General features: G+C 40.7%; 1 protein-coding gene across 1 annotated transcript; it reads right to left on the reverse strand.

Moving 5' to 3' along the window:
• Positions 1-7,176: 7,176 nt before the first annotated feature.
• On the reverse strand, positions 7,177-9,215 carry LOC308705253 (olfactory receptor 4B13-like; the record flags this gene model as incomplete). Its single annotated transcript, XM_081390168.1, has 2 exons — positions 7,177-7,572; positions 8,673-9,215. The coding sequence occupies 2 exons, from the start codon at positions 9,213-9,215 to the stop codon at positions 7,177-7,179; spliced, it is 939 nt and encodes a 312-aa protein (XP_081246294.1).
• Between the last annotated feature and the right edge of the window lie 10,686 nt (positions 9,216-19,901).

Below are 19,901 nucleotides of genomic sequence, written 5' to 3' on the forward strand. Positions count from 1 at the left end.
CTGAGATGATGAAACTGATCAGGAAGATTATTAATAAAGCAATATTTAGTAGCAGAAGTGATAGGTCTCACATATTTGAAACACGGAGTCGGCTTTGCAGCCTTGGCTAAATGCAAATTACACGAGACTAGGTAATGATCTGAGATGTCATCGCTCTGCTGCAGAATTTCAACGGCATCAACATCTATTCCGTGTGATAATATTAGATCTAGAGTATGATTACGACGATGAGTAGGTTCTGACACGTGTTGTCTAACTCCAATTGAATTTACAATGTCTTTAAATGCCAATCCCAATGCATCTTTTTCATTATCGATGTGTATATTAAAATCACCAACAATTAGTACTTTATCTGCAGTCAATATTAATTCTGATAGAAAGTCCGCTAGGGCTGAAACGATTAGTCGACATTGTCGACAACGTCGACAATAAAAAATTGTCGACAAATATCTTTGTTGTCGAGTAGTCGTTTGATCCCACGTGACCTAATGTAAGGGCCTGCAATATCGCGATTTGACCGCTACGGCGCTGTAGCGCTAGAGTGTAATGCAGCCGTTACAAATGCTATTGCGGTAGAAGAAAACACAGCGCGAATTATGACGGAGTGAAAACGAATCCGAACTAGCTAGGTGTGTGAAAGTTTCACAAAGCTTCAAACCAAGAATGCTGTCGTGTGCAATACATGCAAGGCGTAACTTGCTTTTCACGGGAGCACAACATGCATGTTAAAGCACTTAAAGAGGAAAAACCCGGCACGAGACGAGCCGGTGAGAGGTGAATGTTCTCCAGCTGGAGCTAACGTAAATAACTAACGTTAGCAGTAAATCTCTTTTTAGAGAATGCAATACTACTAATAATGGCAATAATATTAACAATAATAATATAATTACAGTAATGTGATGATTATTTTTTGCATAGAATAAAGCTTGATCGAGCTTAGGAGTCAGGGCTGTTTTTATTATTGTAACTATTAGTTATTACAGTCTTATCACTTGCCTGTATTTTGTTCCATATTCATGAAGACTTACAAAAAGAGATGTTATGAAGAATATCATGTCAGTTATTTTTTTATACGGTAAATTAAAAGGTGAATGAGAATGTCTCTGTCAGCTCAGCTGTCAATTTTTTTTCAATTGTGTTCTTATAATAATTGTTTGCAGTTTAAGTTTGTCTGTAATGCAGCTGATAATTTTTTTTGTTTATTTTTTTCTATTGAAAGAGAACCGAATATTTAACCAATGCTTTTTGCATTTGTGTGTGATTTGAGTTGGACAGAAATCTGAAAACTTAAAGAGAATGACCTGTTTAGTTGGCTCAAAGTTCATTAAACCAACCATTTCAAAAGCTGAAGTGATTTTCTTTTTTTATATTATAGTTAGAATATGTATAACTCAGTGTTTTAACTAATTGAAAAGGCTGAATAATCGTTCCAAACTTACTGATTAGTCGGCGAAATAATCGACGATTAGTCGATTAATCGTTCTAATAATCGTTAGATTAATCGATTATCAAAATAATCGTTTGTTGCAGCCCTAAAGTCCGCAAATTCTTTGATAAAGTCTGTATGGTGCCCTGGTGGCCTGTATACAGTAGCCAGCACAAATCTCAAGCGTGATTTATCGTTTACACTATATATTTTTACATTAAGAACCAATGCTTCAAAATAATTATATTTAAAACTTGATTTCTTAGTGGTTTTGAAACTATTACTATAAATTACAGCAACTCCACCCCCTTTGCGTTTCAGACAAGGCTCATGTTTATAACAGTAATCTTGCGGGGTTTTAGCCAGGTTTCTGTCAAACACAGCACATCTAGGTTATTATCTGAAATCATATCGTTAACAACGAGTGCTTTTGAAGTAAGCGATCGAATATTCAGCAACCCAAGCTTTAGAATTTGCTCATCTGTAATATAGCTGTTTTTTATTTGTTAAACATCAATTAAATTTTTAACCTTAGATGGGTTTAAACGATTTTTGGATTTCCAAATTCGGGGAACAGACACAGTCTCTACATGACGATAGCTAGGTGAAAGAGGCTCTATGTGATAGGATTTTTCTGACCTTGGTGACGCGAGGCCGCTAGCAGACGGTCGGTTAAGCCAGTCTGTCTGCTTCCTGACCTGAGCCCCAGATTGTCATGTTTGAGCTCTAAGACTATGAGCCATATTACTAGAGAGAAGAGCAGCACCATCCCAGGAGGGATGAATACCATCTCATTTCAACAGGTCAGGTTTGCCCCAAAAACTTTTCCAATTGTCTATGAATTCTATATTATTAAGCGGACACCACCTAGACAGCCAACCGTTAAGCGAACACAATCTACTAACTATCTCATCACTCCTGCGAACAGGAAGGGGGCCAGAGCAAATTACAGTCCTTGACATCGTCCTTGCAAGTTCACACACCTCTTTAATATTAATTTTGGTGATCTCCGACTGGCGGAGTCGAACATCATTAGTGCCGACATGAATAATAATCTTAGAGAATTTACGATTAGCATTAGCCAGCACTTTTTTTGCTTTGATGTCAGGCACTCTGGCTCCCGGCAAACATGTGACTATGGTGGTTGGTGTCTCTATTTTCACGTTCCGTGTAATAGAATCACCAATAACTAGGGCACAATCATTCTCAGTGGGTTTTTCACTGAGCGGGGCAAATCGATTTGTTATGGTAATCGGAACGGAAGAGTGTTTTTTAGATCCGCGACTAGAGCGATCCCTCACTGTCACCCATTTGCCCGGCTGCACAGGCTCTACTTCAGCCAGAACCGACTCATGTAAAGTGTTCACTATGCTATGCGCATCCAAAACATCTAAAGCACTAGCACTCTTACTATCCTCAATTAAAGTTTGGATGCGTGTTTCTAATTCTGAAATCTTCTCTGTCAACCTAACTGTCTCCTTACATTTATCACATATAAATCCTATATTGCCAACAGAGTAGGCTATGCTAAACAAGTGACATGAAGTGCAGGTGACAATAACAGGACAAGACATTACTCACCGTGTTTGTTGACTGATTCTTACTCACCTGAGCTTTTTATGAAATCAAAGGCGCGGACGCGCGAGAGAAAAATAAATAAATAAAAATAGCTGAGCGCACGGGTGGCGCGTTAACAGGCTAGCGAATTACTAGCGTTTTGTGCTAGCAGTACTAATAACAAAAGCTAGCGATGTCAGGTTAATCTGAGATGTTGGGTAAAATGTAGTAGTATAAACAACTAGAAATGGTAGTAAAATGATGGTTCAAAACAAAGAAATATAAGGCTAAGACGGAGCTTACAGCACCGAAGCAAACAAACACACTCACAGCAGGCAGCGAGGCAGACAGGCATACAGACACACAGGCATTAAGCTTGAATTATCTTCTTTTAAATGAGGTAATTTATATAAAAAACAAATATTCTCATTTTGTGAAATCTGTATTAAAAGAGAGCAATTCCAGTCGAGCTAATTAGAGCTAATTCAAATGTAATGTGACTCCGCACACGGAGAGCGCGTGCTATGCAAACGCAAATGTCTGAGGCAATCCAAGCAAACCTGTGAACGTCCCCATATCAGCTCAAGAAAACACAAGTTTAATCATATCATTGTAGCCTACTATGTGTTTACACCATCTGGCAGTGCTGTGAGAAATAATAATAATGGATCTACCTCAGAGTGCGGGTATTGCAGGAGAGAGGATCCGAATATGTAGTAAATTTTTTCCTTCTCAAGTTAATCGCGTTTCTGTGAATTAATGAATGGCAGAGATGCGCACTGTTTATCACAGCTCGCAAAAAGACAGTTTAAATTTAAATTGCGTCTCTGTGTGAATGAATGATGATGTTTTAGCAAACTGTATTGCTATACTAAGTTGAGTAAAAATCGACAGAAATATGTTGAAATAAAATGTAGGCTATTTGTATAAGCAACGTATTAAACTGAAAATTAACATTTATATGCCCTAATATTTCATAAAAACAACGTTACAGTCAGGCGTTTCTGTTTGTGAACGAATGTTTCAGTTTTAGCAAACTGTATTGCTATACTGAGTAAAAATCGACTGAAATATGTTGAAATAAAATGTATTTGTATAAGCAACGTATTAAACTGCAAATTAACATTTATATTTATTATAATAAAAATGAAAGACCTATGTTACAGACATATGAAAGACAACATTTCGTTGATTAGTATCTGCCACCTCAAATAAGCTTTTGTTTGCCAATATTTGCTCATGTTAAATATAGTGTTTTGTCAAGAATAAAGTTATCAAATAATCAATCAAATCCTTAACTTTGAAATATGTATGATAAAATGTATACTTTAGTTTTTACAAAGAAAGATTACACTTGAATTGTTGTTGTAATTGTAACCTTTTTAATAAAAAAATATATATTTACAAGGTAGATGTAAACAAACTATTAAAAGGTAAATATAAGCCTTTTCTTTAAATATTTTTTATTGTGTTTTATTAGTGACAAATTTGTGGAGAGGATAAATATTCCAAAACTGAAAATACAGTATGAGAATTAACTGCACAATTACTAGACATGTATTCCTGGGATATTATAGGCCAAATTGCAAGCACAATATGTGGAAAAATAAAAAAGAATTGAGATGCTTCCAACTGTTGCTCTTGCATTCTTGTGGCTCAGTGACTCACCTGAATGAATAGCTAATTAAGTATGCAGGCCCCACTGTCTCCTCAGGTGTGAACCACTAAATATGCATGATCGCTGACACCCACTCCGCATATTGCCTTTCTCTCAAAAATGCAGACATTCTTGTGGCTCACATATTATGGTAGCCCTGTTTGTGCTAAATAGTGTGTAATTTTTTTTTTTGCCGTTAATACGTTTATAAGCAACTAAAAAAAGCACAAATGTCAGGGCATTTCAGAACATCTCAAGGGCCCCAAAAACAGCCCAGACCCCAGAGGGTGAACACAGCATGTTGCAATAATTGGATAGAATAAAGAACGAGCATGTTTCCAAAAAATAGATAGACCACTCTTGTCCGAAAAAGTGACTCAACTGAATAGTGACTGTTTACTATGTTTTTTAGAGCAGTGCCACAGCAGAAATTATTCTGTTTGCACCATGAATTTTTAAGCCCAATCCACAAGCATGTTGCCAATACCCTTGATACCTTTTAGCAATGACCAAAAGGAACTTAGCTTCATGAAGACTTTCAGATGAATGGAGAGTGAATAACGTCGAGTCCTGCATCAATAATGCAGCGATGCGAGCAGCAATGTAGACTGAGGTCACTTTCAATCAGGCAGTTTATGACCAATGAAGCAAATCTCATGTTCAAGCTCACAAATTTAAATTATTCTGAGATGAAATCCTTGTGAGGAACGAATTCCTCTCGCTAAATTTCCGATTCCCGAGGGTGCAGCCATCTTTAGAATATTGTCTTTGAACTTCTGTTTTTGTGGCCGCTCTGTATATTTCTATGGCATTGCTGTCCAGGAGTGATTCAATTTTGAAGTGGATTTACTTAATGTAAAGTTAACGAAAGTTATCATGAGGATTGTAATGTTTAAAGCAGATGCCTTTACAAATCTCAGTAGACCAGGAAGATTTTAAAATGAGCCGTTCATTCATAAATACGCAAGATAGCTGTGAAAATACAGACCGGAAGACAAAAAACAATGAGCGCAGCGCTGAAAAGGGGCAGGGCTACATAAGGTCTATAGGTAGACGTGGATCAGCTGAGAGTCAGCTGATGCGAGCTTGACTAACGTGACCTGCCAGAACTGATGCTACGCTTGATCATTATTATAGTTATTATTTATAGTGAATAAATCTAAAGGTTTTGAGACTATTATTTTGTGTTATTGAATTTGTCGTTAAGGTGTGACCATTTCTTCTTTTTATGTAGGCTTACTAAATAATCTTAATATAAGAAAAGGGAGGTAGTGCCCTTTTTCAGTTTCAACACATGCCCATCAAAAGGTCTGTGCACGGCCCTGCGACTCACCTTGTTTGTTGTCTGATCCGACTCACCACAGTTGTTTGATGGACTCGTAAATGGCGCAAGCGCACGAGAGAAAAAAGACAAGGCAAGCACAGATGGCAGGTTAACTGGCTAGAAAAATGTTAGCACATTGTGCTAGCGATAATGATTTAGATTAAAGCTAGCTATGTCAGATTAAAGTGACAGACAATATTAGATAATATCAGATATTTTTTGATGATTAAATTATATTAAGCAATTCAAACAGCAAGGAAAGTAAAGATTAGAGATTAAAAACAAAGCTATATGGAGCAAACGCAATCCGCAGACAGGAAACTGCTGTGCAACAGTGACAACAGACCATCTGAAAAACAACTGTTTGGTAAATTATCTGATTGCTAGTAGATTTCATGTTAAAGGGCATATCAGTTTGTGCCAACTAGAGTTTCATGACTGAACTAGATATGAATTAAATGACAAAGAATAAGGACAAACTAAAATACATATTAACCAATATTAAAGGATACATTCCAGATTAATAAACCTCAGTTTCTGATGGAGAATTGTTTATGTATAGTACGCCATCCAACTGAAATTATCCAAAGGATTACCGTAGCTTATGTTGAATGTAACTTATAGATAGCAAGAAGATAGCAATACTATCTACTGATTTTGTATAATCACAACGGAAAGGATGAAGGGTGAAGTACCCATTTTACAATCTGAGAAACACTTGGGGAGTTGAGAATTTTGTTATACTAACAATCTAAGGCTGGCTCAAACTAATCTCAAAGAAGCTTAAAATATTCTTGCTTTCTCTGCATGTGCAAATGCTGATGCGCAAATATTGCCTGCTTTATTCCATTTTCTTCACTCTACTTTTTTATTTATAACCATATTGCTTAATACATCCTCGTTATCATATAAAGTAATTATATCATACTCTTGAAATGGTGAAAATAACAAATTAACAGTATTTATTCATATTTATTTAATGTACACCAGCTGCAAATTATGCCTTCATGCTTTATGCTTTATGCTGTCTGTTATCACATATTTATGTTATACATGTCTATACATGTTGCCTGCTTTGTCTGCTATACACGCAGGAAATCCTTAGGAAGAAATTAAAATACATATTGAAGTATTTCAAATTTGCACTCAAAGAAAATGTTCACATCATAGTGGCTGCTTTATTATATAAATAAATTTGTAAATAAATGAAAATCAGCTAGAATTAACTGTTTTTCTGCAAAGTTTTAACATTCGTTGTCTTATTTCCTTGACTTGTAAACCATATATTATGGGATTCAAACCTGGTGGTATAACATGAAATATTACACTCCCAAACTTCCTACTCTCAGCATACTCAGAAAAACGATGGAGAAAAATTGGGACAAAACCAAAGACCATCAAGATTACATAAACAGCCAAATGAGTGCTGCAGGTTTTTATTGCTTTGGTGTTGGTTGCTTTGTTTTTGCTTTTTATACATACCATTGCTATTCTGAGATATGTCAATAACACCCACCCCATTGAGGAGGTGAATAAAACAACAGTAAAAGTTAATCCATATATATTATAAACCACTGTGTTTTCACAGGACAGTTTAAATAGTGAAGCGTTCAGGGCCGTGCACAGGGGGGTGGCCCGGTGGCTAGAGCCACTGCCCCTCTGCCCTCATCGACTGAGGTGCCCCTCTTCCCCACCCCCCACCGCTCCGCTCAAAGCATTTCGCTGATTCCGCTAATCTGCTCCAGGTTTTCCCGCTCGCTCCGCAGCATCACTCACAGTATACGACAGTTCACGAGTGCTAACAACTTGTACAACCAGGGCTGGACTGGCCATCGGACATACCGCACACTTTCCAGGTGGGCCGACGTGCTTTTTGGGCCGATACATCTCATACTCATACATTATTTTTCTTTTTCACGGCCCATAAAATTTGTACATCGGCGGCCCATTCGTTTTGTTTTGCTTAATTGTCTGTGCTGGGTTTGTGCCAGTGTATGCATCAGAAAAAGTCAGTGTTAGGTTTTTTTTTTTCTTCTGACAGACCAGTCCATGAAACACGTAGATCAAAGGCCCAAGTATAGAAATTGGTACAAAACTAATTATGAAAGTTTCCTTTATTGTTTTACAAAATATGGCTATTACTGTCATGTGATTAATATTATAACTATTATAGGTGTAACGTAAATAGACACTGTAACTAAAAGAGTTTTGAAATTTTCGTTTAAATTGCACATTGAATATGGGTTGGAGCTTTTAATTTTGAACTCTCAAAGTGCACCAGATTGATGAATTTAACATTAAAATGCACAAAATTTTCTTACGGGGGGGCATGCCCCCGAACCCCCCTAGAGGACCCGAGGTCCACCCACCGCAGTTTTACCAAAAATCCTGTAAGAAACAATGGTATTTAATATGCCAGTGCAGCTTATTGCTTGTTTTAGGATTCATCGCTGTATTAATAAATATCAAATTTTTACTTATTTCATCTGTTAACTCTCACTTGTTCCTATATAACTCATGACTCATAACATGGCATTAGTAGTTTTAAGGAATTGGAGTTTATGATCATATAGTGGGCTAGTCTGGAACAAAATGCCAGGGCCGATTTTTTTTTTACACTTTGTAGTGTGCCAACCCCCCCAAAAATAGTGCCCCTTTTTTGGTTTAGGCCACTGCCCCTTAAAATGTCTGTGCACGGCCCTGGAAGCGTTGTCACAAGAGTGGTTTGTAATAAATGATCTGCAGTGAGACAGACGCACACTGAGGCCGATCAGAATTCCCACCGGAACTACTGCAGCACCCCAGGCTCCTGCTGACAGTTTAACTATCATTTGATTGCTCATTATATTTGGATATCGCAGTGGATTGCATATGGCCACATATCTGTCAAAGGCCATGATCATTAGAATAGTATGGGATGTTGTTCCATATAAATGTGCAAAAAAAGCTTGGAAAACACACTCCACATATGTGATGTAGCGCTCAGAGGGGTCTGTTAATAAGTCCTTCAGTAAACGTGGTATGACAACAGTTGTTCCCATAATATCACTCACTGGCAAGTGACAGAAAAGAATGTGCATAGGCTGGTGTAAACCTTTTTCTGCTGAGATCTGAATCAAAATCCCAATGTTAGACACCATCACAAAGACATAAGCTATCAACAGAAAAATGAATGTGAGCTTGCTGGACTGAGGTGTAACTTGCAGTCCGTCCAGTAAGAGTACACTGTATCTGAATGTCAGGTTATCCATTTGTGACCTAAAGAAAACATATTTTCTATTAACAGCATATTATCTCAAAGCATTGCTACATGTAGATCATACCTGTAGAAAATGTCATACCTGAAGAAAATTTCATACCTGAAGAAAATTGGCACTTAGAGGCTTTTGCATCTGAACTCTTCATATACTGATGTTCAAACAATATTAACAAGGGTTTTCTTAGTTATGTCACTCTTTATTATCTATTTCTTCTTGTAGAAAGGTTACTCCTTAATTTTATCATGGGAATTTGATCTTTTTCCTATTTACACTCGATGACAGAACTCAAGAAATACTGTAGATCACTGAACAGTTATGCGACATGAGTTTGATATAATAAGACTACATCTGAAATATTTTTTACTTACCAAGGAAAATGACCGATACATACACAGTTGTCACGTCACTTCATATACAAAGGTATCTAATCTATTAGTCAGTGTTACTAAGTTATCATTAGTTGTGAAGAGCACACTCTGTTTGCCTCTGGGTGGATTTAAGATGGGTTGACCATTTTATTTGTGTCACCACAGCTTAAGTCTTGTCGTCATACCCCAAGAGTGAAAATACACTTATCTGAGTCTGCATGCTTAAAGTGATTCTCAATTGTATTGGCTATGGGGTGGAATATACGATTTAATATGAATGACGTGCATCAAAATCTTTTGTTTATTTGTGATAATCTTAGCACATTATTATTATTGTCTAATCTGTATTATGACTGATATTTGACAAATTTCTTTGTTCCTTTTTTGTAAGTTTTGGACAAAAGTGTCTTCTGTAAATTCTTCAAATATCAGTCATAATACAGAATAGACAATAATAACAATAAAGTGCTAAGATTATCACAAATAAACAAAAGATTTTGATGCACGTCATTCATATTAAATCGCATATTCCACCCCATAACCGCTACAATTGAGAATCACTTTAAGCATGCAGACGCAGTTAAGACAATTTGATGTATTCCACTTAATACACAATAAAACAATATACAATAAGATTCGTTAACAACGTACCTCCTGGTATTCTTCTAAAATGAGGGGGAGCCACAAATCCGTGAGTACAGTTACAAACCTGTATGTAGGAACAGATTGCGAAAGCGTGGCCATGGTTTATGAATTTGTGGGTACAGATTGCAAAAACTGAAGGCACGGTTTACAAATCTGAGAGCGCGGATTAGAAACTTGTGGGTACGGTTTATTAATCCATGAGCACGATTTGCTAAACCAAGGGAACAGTTTGAGAATTTGTGAGTACGGTTTATAAACTGAGCGGAAAGATTGCAAAACTGTCGCCACAAATTTTTCTTTTTTTCTCACACAGGTGACTTCCCGGGCTCCGTGCACTATGTAACCGGCAGGAATCAAGCGCGTCTCCCCTGGAGCTCTTAGTCTTAGCATGCCAATTATCAGCCAATAAAAAAAGAAAGAAAGGGGCTACACAATAGCCAATCAGTAAATAGTCAAGGCAAGGCAAGTTTATTTATATAGCACATTTCATACACAATGGCAATTCAAAGTGCTTTACATAGAAGAAATTAAAAATAATAAAACGAAATAAGAATAATTAAAACAGTTTAGAAAAATAAAAAATAAAATACAGTACAGTACATTCGGACGAACATTGGCACAGTGCTCATTCAGTAAATGCACAGCTAAACAGATGTGTTTTGAGTCTGGATTTGAATGTGACTACTGTAGGAGCACATCTGATCTCCTCTGGAAGCTGGTTCCAGCTGCGGCTGGCATAGTAGCTAAAAGCGGACTCGCCATGCTTAGAGTGAACCCTTTAGAGTGAAATAGCACTATTGTTTCTGCTATTTTAGAGTGAAATAGCACTATTGTATCTGGGTAAGATTTAATGGAACAACCAATGAAAAAAGCATATCCTGGAATTGTTCATGTGATTCTGCTACAACATCTTCCGAAAGTGTAGCTCACCCTCAGAGGAAACCACTGGAGCTCCGAGCATCACTTTGAGCACAGAAGTCATGATCTCCTGTTTTAATGTTCCAACAAATTCACAACTTGTTTTAACACAAACAATGACAACTTGACTGCTGTTAGAGAATGTTTCCCAGATAATTAGCATCAGTTTTTCATGAGTGTCTGTAACTTAGCCAACATTTTTACAGCCTGTTCACTGACAACACCTGCTCAGAACAAGTAGACTACTAGGCCGTAAGATTAAGGCGTTTTACGTTTAATCCCATTCCCATGTATGGGGCACTAAATTATTTTCATTCTAATAAAAATATATATTGTTTATGGGTGAGAAAATAAAAGTTCCCTTTCGTGGTCACTACGAGTTACGTCAGTGATGAAGAGAGTTCTCTTCACTCCTACAAACCATTCTAAATCATCTTCACTCTAAGAGACGAGCGGCTCTTCAGTGTGTTGGTGTGATGATGCGTTCCAGCGAGATCGCATTGCCTGCTGCTGATCTGTGCAGTGATCTGCTGACAGTGTGTGTGTTTCTCCCTGGGTGCTTCAGCACTCTACTGAGCTTTTTCCTCTCTCTAAAAGAGCTGTGCGACACGTCTTTTTCAAGATGGCCTGCCTGTGTATTTACTGGATGTGGGTGCGTGATTCATCTGCCTAACGGTCATGAGCACTGTTTCACGTGTTGGGCTTAATCACGCTCGGCAGCGCTCGTGGATGAGTCATGCATTTCATTGCGGGAACATGACCATCGCCATGTTTATTGATCGAGACTCAATGATCTCCGTGTGAGAGTCCCCTCTGCCACACCCCAATCTATCTCTTCCTCGAGAGGGAATACTTTGGCTGGTGGCCAGGGTGATCTGAGGGTTATGGTGTGGCATAATACCTACAAGCTTTCCTCAGGCCACACCCACCCCCACATCGCAAACCGTGGGGCTTCCGTATGTGCCTGGTTCCTCTCGGGGACCCAGTGTTTTCATTCGGGGCTCCAGCAGATGTCATGTCACTCTTCCTCTGGAAATTTGACTGCGTTGCCTCCCTTGGGAGTGTCAGCGTTAGTCGAGTCAGATCCAGAGCTGATGGCCATGCTTTCCCGGGTAGCAGAAAGCATCGCTTGGAGTGGCGCCGCCCTCCCCTGAGCGCTGTAGGCTTGATGATTGGTTCCTGGGCACGTGTTGCTCTACAGCACTTGTCCCCAGTACCTTTTTCCCGTACGTGCATCAGGATGCCTCCGGCTCGTGAGAGTCCCCGTGACTTATCGCGGCCCGCAGGCGTCCTCTGCCTTTGCTGCACTCGATCGCGTGGCAATCATGGGCTGTATGTTCTCTGTCACTATCGTGGCACAGGCATGCAGTGCTGTGTGTCGCCTTCGCCTTCAAGGCAGTGCTAAGCCGGGAGTTATGTCAGACCAGGCCGCCGTGGAACGCTGGTCCTTCCCTGGCTAAGCAGCACTCTCGAGATGGGCAGCTTGGAGTTAGGGCTCAGTTCTTCTCAGGAGCTGGTAGCAGGGCCACTTGTTCCCCCGGTGGAGGGCCGGGCAAGAATCTCATTTCAAGAACTGATGCCCCTTCCTCCGAGCTCCAAGAGGCTGTAGATGACAGGACACACGAGCCTCGCCACTCTCGTCCCCCTCTGTCGCCAGACCCCTGCCAGAGCACGCCCCGTGGAACGCTGGTCCTTCCCTGGCCTCCTCTGGCAGGACGTGGCTAATGACCGTGCCCTCACACCGGGCCGCTATGCCACCCACGTCCGAGGCGGTCATTCTGCTTCGCTGCACCACCGAGGGTACATCTGTGGTTAGCATGATCCTGCTGGCACAGTTCTTGGGAGCCTGGCTAGAGCTCCCAACCTGTTCCGCTGGGTCGCCCGAACCATCAGGCTCGGCTATGCGATTCAGTTTGCACAGTCTCCTTCCCGCTTCAGGGGAGGCCGCTTCACTATGGTCGGTGGCAATGCCCCTATCATGAGAGCAGAGGTTGTCACCCTACTAGCGAAGGGTGCGATCGATACTGTCCCTCCAGCCGAAATGAGGTCCGGGCTTTACAGCCTCTACTTCATTGTCCCGAAGAAATCCGGTGGGTTATGGCCAATCCTGGACCTCCGCGTCCTGAACCCCTCCCTTCACAGGCTGCCGTTCAGGATGCCACGGCCAAACGCATTTTCTATCTGTGAGGCCAGAGGATTGGTTTGCAGCGATCGACCTGAAGGACGCCTACTTCCATGTCTCCATTCTACCTCGACACAGACAATACCTACGGTTTGCTTTCGGGGGGCGGGCAGACCAGTATGCGGTTCTCCTATTCGGGCTAGCCCTGTCACCTCGTGTCTTCACGAAAGTCGTCGAGGCAGCCCTTGTTCCTCTACGGGAAAATTGGGTTTGCATCCTGAACTATCTCAACGACTGGCTGATCCTAGCTCACTCTCGAGATCAGGTTTGCGAATACAGGGACTTTGTGCTCCAGCACCTAGCTCGTCTGGGCCTTCGGGTCAACTGGGAGAAGAGCAAACTCTGCCCCATGCAGAGGATCTTTTTTCTCAGTATGGAAATCGACTCGGTTGCCATGTGCGCGCAGCATTGAGCATGCGCAGTCACTGCTGATGAAGAGTGCTGACGAAGAGTGTGGTTCCACTGAAACCACTCGGATTGCTTCATATGAGACCGCTTCAGCTTTGGCTTCGCGATCTAGTCCTGAGGTGGGCATGGCAACACGGCACGCTCCGAGTTCCAGTGACTCCGACCTGCCATCAGACCTTCACCCTGTGGACGAACTTCAGCTTTGTATGGGCTGGAGTGCCCTTAGAACGAGTTTCCAGGCATGTTGTTGTATCGACAGATGCCTCCACCATGGGCTGGGGCGCCATGTGCAATGGACATGCTGCTGCGGGCTCCTGGACAGGACCCCAGCACCTTTGGCATGTCAATTGCCTCGAGTTGCTGGCAGTTGCGTCTGGCTCTGCACCGCTTCCGTGCATTGCTCAAGAACCAGCACGTACTAGTCCGATCAGACTATACCGCGACAATACTCCCGCCGTGTGTCTCAACTCGCCCGCCACCTCCTAATATGAAGTCAGAAGCATCTGAGGTCGCGTCGAGCAATTTACATTCCAGGAGACCTGAAATGTGCAACCGACGAGCTCGTCCACGAGACATGCCTATGTGTTGAAGTGGAACCTCTTCGTCAACTGGTGTTCTTCCCGTCGTGAAGACCCCACGAAATGCCCGATCAGTGTCGTGCTTTCCTTCCTGCAAGAAGGGTTGGAGCGAAGGCTGTCTTCCTCCACCCTGAAAGTGTATGTTGCCGCTATTGCCGCACATCACGATGCAGTTGAAGGTAAGTCTCTGGGAAAGCACGACCTGATCATCAGGTTCCTGAGAGGAGTGAGGAGAACTGGATATGTGCCCAAGGTTCCCACCACACCCCTTCGAGGCCAGGTGGTGAACCTGCAAGTGCTGCCCTCGGAGGAAGAAGACCCAGCCTTGGCACTGCTCTGTCCAGCACGCGCCCTCCGTGCTTACGTAGACAGAACGCAGTGTTCAGGACCTCAGACCAGCTCTTTGTCTGTTATGGTGGGAAGCTAAAGGGAAAGGCTCTCTCCAAGCAAAGGTTGTCTCACTGGTTAGTGGAAACCATTTCTCACTGGTTAGTGGAAACCATTGCTTTGGCTACTAGCAGCAAGGTCGACCGTGCTCCCTTGGCAGGTCTGGACTGGGACAAAAAATCGGCCCCGGCATTTTGGCCTAGACTGGTCCACTATATGATCATAAACACCACCCACCCTTTCACGCCCTTAAATATATGCATACTCCTATTCCTTAAAACCACTAATGCCATGTAATGAGTGAGTATAGGAACGAGTGAGAGTTAACAGATGAAATAAGTAAAAATTTGACATTTATTAATACAGTTGAACTATACTCCACACTGATGAATCCAAAAAACAAGCTATAAGCTGCATTGGCATAGAAATACCAGTGTTTCTCACAGGATTTTTTGTAAAACTGTGGTGGGTGACCTCGGTCCTTCAAGGGGGGGTTGGGGGCAGGCTCCCCCGTAAGAAAATTTTGTGGATTTTCATGTTAAATTCATCAATCTGGTGCACTTTGAGAGTTCAAAATTAAAAGCTCCAACCCATATTCAGTGTGCAAATTAAACAAAGAAAAATTCAAATCTCTTTTAGTTACAGTGTCTGTCTATTTACATGACACCTACTACATAACAATATTTATAATATTAATCCAATGACAGTAGTAGCCATATTTTGTAAAACAAATGCACTAAAAAATAAAGGACACTTTCATAATTAGTTCTGTACCTATTTCTATACTTGAAAGAGATAAGGACATGATCTTTTATTTTGACGCAAACTGCATCAAGCTTTTATTTTGGCAGAAAATATGGTTTACAAACGTCTCATTAAATTTCTAGTTGCGGTAATCGTCAACTATGCAGATGTGAAATTAATCTGTAACTGGGTTATGGGTTCCTACACTCATGACATAGCCTAAGTGTTTGAAAGTAGTTCTGCTTACCGCAGGCTCTACACTTTCTCATCTCTCTCCTGATCCTCCTCACTATCATCATCTGCCACAGGAGCTGATGAAGGTCAGAAAACATATATTTTGACACATAAAGTGTCTGCTTTAAGGGCCTGTTTCTATTGTTTCATGCTATTTCTCTGCACATTCCTTGCGTTTCTTCTCCATCTCGCTGACTATTTTGACAGATACACACTGACACTGTTGCACGCTCGCTCACCCGTTTAAAGGGATAGTTCGGCCAAAAATTATATTTAACCCATGATTTACTCACCCTCAAGCCGTTCAAGATGCATATGTCAATCATTTTTCAGATGAACACATTTTCAGTTATTTTAGAAAATGTCTTAGATCTTTCAGTGGTTATAATGTGAAGCTATGGGGTCCACCTCCTTCAAGTCCCAAAATGTGCATGCATCCTTCACAAAAGTAATCCATCCGGCTCCAGGGGGATAAACGAAGGCCTTCTGAGGGTAATCCGTGTGGTTTTGTCGTAAAAAATATACATATTTAAAACTTTATAAATGAAAATGTCTTGCTTCCGGCAACGGTCGATGCGCGTTCATGGGAGATGGATGGCGGTGTATGACGTAGGACGTAGCGTAGGAAGCGTCGTGACGTAGAACGAAGTATAGGGCCATGTGTCCACCAAAGCGTTTTTAGCCAGCTGAAAACGCTAGGCGCTCTGCTGAAAACGCCTAGCTGTGGGCGCTTGAGAGCGTTTTACCAGTGTTGCTTTTTTTCAGTTGAGACACTTTGCTTGTTATGATACGGAATATCCGCGAAAGTGTTACTAGCATCTCATTTCACACATATTTTTTTTCTGTGTTGATTCTATATTAAAATGTCAATACAATGTAATGTATTTTCTCTGGCTCTTGTTTTAAATGATTTTGTTCCGTTATTATGCTGCTTGTCATCTGTTGACGTACGGGTGATTCTTTAATTGGAGATACATTTGAAGTCCGAAGCCATTTATTTTTAACAGCTTTACCAAAATTTTACTCCAAAAACACATTTTAATTTTTTTTTAAATCTTTTTAAGAGTCACAAAATGTTAGAGTGTAAAACTAGAAAATATTTTATTTTAAAAGCTATTTCATGATGCTGAAAGTCATGATATCATACTGTCCTTAGTGGGTGGTACTTTTTTCAAACAAGGGTAAAATATGCATTAAACATGTTTTAAATTACAAATTTCAGGTTGGGGTTTTAATTATTTTGTTTATAAATTATTATTGGTGACAGTTTCCAAATTATGCTAAATTAATTTGTTTAAAAGTAACTTTTATGGTTGAAAAATACCAATCCATAAATCCTGTGTCAATTCTGTTACTACATGTTATTGTCTCTTTAAATTATGCTGATCTGTCGCATCAGTATCCTTAGCAACGCAAGATGATGTCACTTCCCTTTTGGTATTAACCCTCTGGGGTCTAAGGTGTTTTTGGGGTCCTTGAGATGTCCTGACATGCCCTGACATTTTTGCTTTTTTTTCAGTTGCTTATAAACATATTAATGGCAAAACATTTTTTTTTTTTTTTTTAAATTAGCACAATCAGGGCTACCATGAAATGTGAGCAACAAGAATGTACATGTCTGCATTTTTGAGAGAATAATGTTTATGCATGGTTATTGAAAAAAAAAAAAAAGTTTCTGAAATAAGGCCATAAAACACATTCTAAATATGTGCCAATAAGACTTTTGTCTAAAAGATTTCATTGCCTAGTGTTTTTTCTTCAAAATGAAGTGAAAATCACCCTGCCTTATCATTCACATAACACAATACATTGATTTGAATTTTGCAAAGCACTTTCTGTTTGGAAAGGCCATATGCGGAGTGGGCGTCAACGGTCATGCATATATAGTGGTTCACACCTGAGGAGACAATGGGGCCTGCATACTTAATTAGCCATTCATTCAGGTGAGTCACTGAGCCACAAGAATGCAAGAGCAACAGTTGGAAGCATCTCAATTCTTTTTTATTTTTCCACATATTGTGCTTGCAATTTGGCCTATAATATCCAAGTAAAACATGTCTAGCAATTGTGCAGTTAATTCTCATACTGTATTTTCAGTTTTGGAATATTTATCCTCTCCCCAAATTTGTCAATAATAAAACACAATAAAAGTTATTTAAAGAAAAGGATTATATTTACCTTTTAATAGTTTGTTTACATCTACCTTGTAAATATATTTTTTTATTAAAAAGGTTAGCCTACAATTACAACAATTCAAGTGTAATCTTTCTTTGTAAAAACTAAAGTATACATTTTATCATTCATATTTCAAAGTTAAGGATTTAATTGATTATTTGATAACTTTATTTTTGACAAAACATATTATATTTAACATAAGCAAATATTGGCAAACTTATTTGAAAGCTTATTAACATAGGTCTTTCATTTTTATTATAAGAAATATAAATGTTAATTTGCAGTTTAATACGTTGCTTATACAAATACATTTTATTTCAACATATTTTAGTCGATATTTACTGAGTGTAGCAATACAGTTTGCTAAAACCGAAACATTCATACACAAACAGAAACGCCTGACTGTAACGTTGTTTTTATGAAATATTAGGGCATATAAATGTTAATTTTCAGTTTAAAATGTTGCTTATACAAATAGCCTACATTTTATTTCAACATATTTCTGTCGATTTTTACTCAACTCAGTTTGGCAATACAGTTTGCTAAAACATCATCATTCATTCACACAGAGACACAATTTAAATTTAAACTGTCTTTTTGCGAGCTTTGTAAACAGCGCGCATCTCTGCCGTTCATTCATCAAAAACAGAAACCCGATTCACGTGAGAAGAGAAAAAAAAACTTACAGTATTCCTCAGCTCGCTCCTCGATATACCCGCACTTCTGAGGTACTTTTTTCATTATTGTTATTCCTCACAGCGCTACGAGACGGTGTAAACAAGTAATGATCTGAATAAACTTGTGTTTCTCAAGCTGATATGGGGGCGTTCACAGGATTGCGCGGATTGCCTCATTCATTTGCGTTTGAATAGTGCGCGCTCTCCGTGTAACGGATGACAGACAGGATGTATATGCAACAACGCTCTTTATTGAAAACACACAGATGGTCAGAAACACAGCACACAGATGAACGCCAACACAGCGGGACAGGTGGACGGACACAGACGCTGGTGGAATAGTGACGCAGGGACCTCGGTGGGCAACTGGTGCTGGTGCAGTAATCCTGTGGTGATCCCTAGTGAAGTGCTCGATGATCTAGAGAAGAGTGCAGGTAATCCAGGAAGACACGACGAAGACAGGAAGATCCAAAACGGCACAGGGAACACAGGAACAGGCACGGGAAACACACCGGGAAACCACAACGATCTGACAACATGAGACACCAGTTACAGAGCTTATATAGAGACATACAATTGAAACCAGCTGGCGCTACTGATCACTGATGATCAGTGACCACGCCCACAGACACACACACACACACACAACAGCACGTTAGACGAGAGAGAGACAGTGAATTCATGAACCGTGACAGTACCCCCCCCCCCTAGGAACGCCTCCTGGCGTTCCCCGACGGAATACCGGGATGTGAAGATGATGAGCCAGTTCTGAGTCCATAAAATTACCTTCTGCCCCCGAATCCAGTAAACCCTTGGTGTCGTGCGTGTGGGTTGCCCACCTTAGTCTTACCGGAAGGAGAGTAGCTGATGATGGTGATGATGAGGTCTTCTCGGCGGAGATCCCACCCGATAGTAGCCTCATTGTTACTACCGGGCTTGATCTTTTAACGGGCACGAGTGGATGAAGTGACCCGCCCTCCCGCAGTATAGACACAGTCCTTGGGACCTCCGCCGTTCTCTCTCCTCCCGGGAAAGCCGAGCTCTACCCACCTGCATGGGCTCGGGATCACAAACGGGACTGACCGTGTCCAGGTTCTCAGAGCGCGGGTTCTCCATCCCGCGAAACGGAAGGTTCTGTTGGAAGCGACCCATTCTGCTCAGCCGAGCATCCACTCGCAGCGCCAACTCAATAAGTCCATTCAGACTGCGTGGAAGGTCCAGCATGTAAATCTCCCTCTGGACACGGTCAGCCAACCCATGCAGGAATCGATCCCACTGCGCCTCCTCGTTCCATCGGCACTCTGCAGCCAGGGTGCGGAACCGGATGGAATATTCCGACACCGAGCCGTTACCTTGGCGGA

The sequence above is a fragment of the Scardinius erythrophthalmus genome (genome assembly GCF_964197995.2).
Source record: "Scardinius erythrophthalmus genome assembly, chromosome: 17".
Classification (NCBI taxonomy): Eukaryota; Metazoa; Chordata; class Actinopteri; order Cypriniformes; family Leuciscidae; genus Scardinius; species Scardinius erythrophthalmus.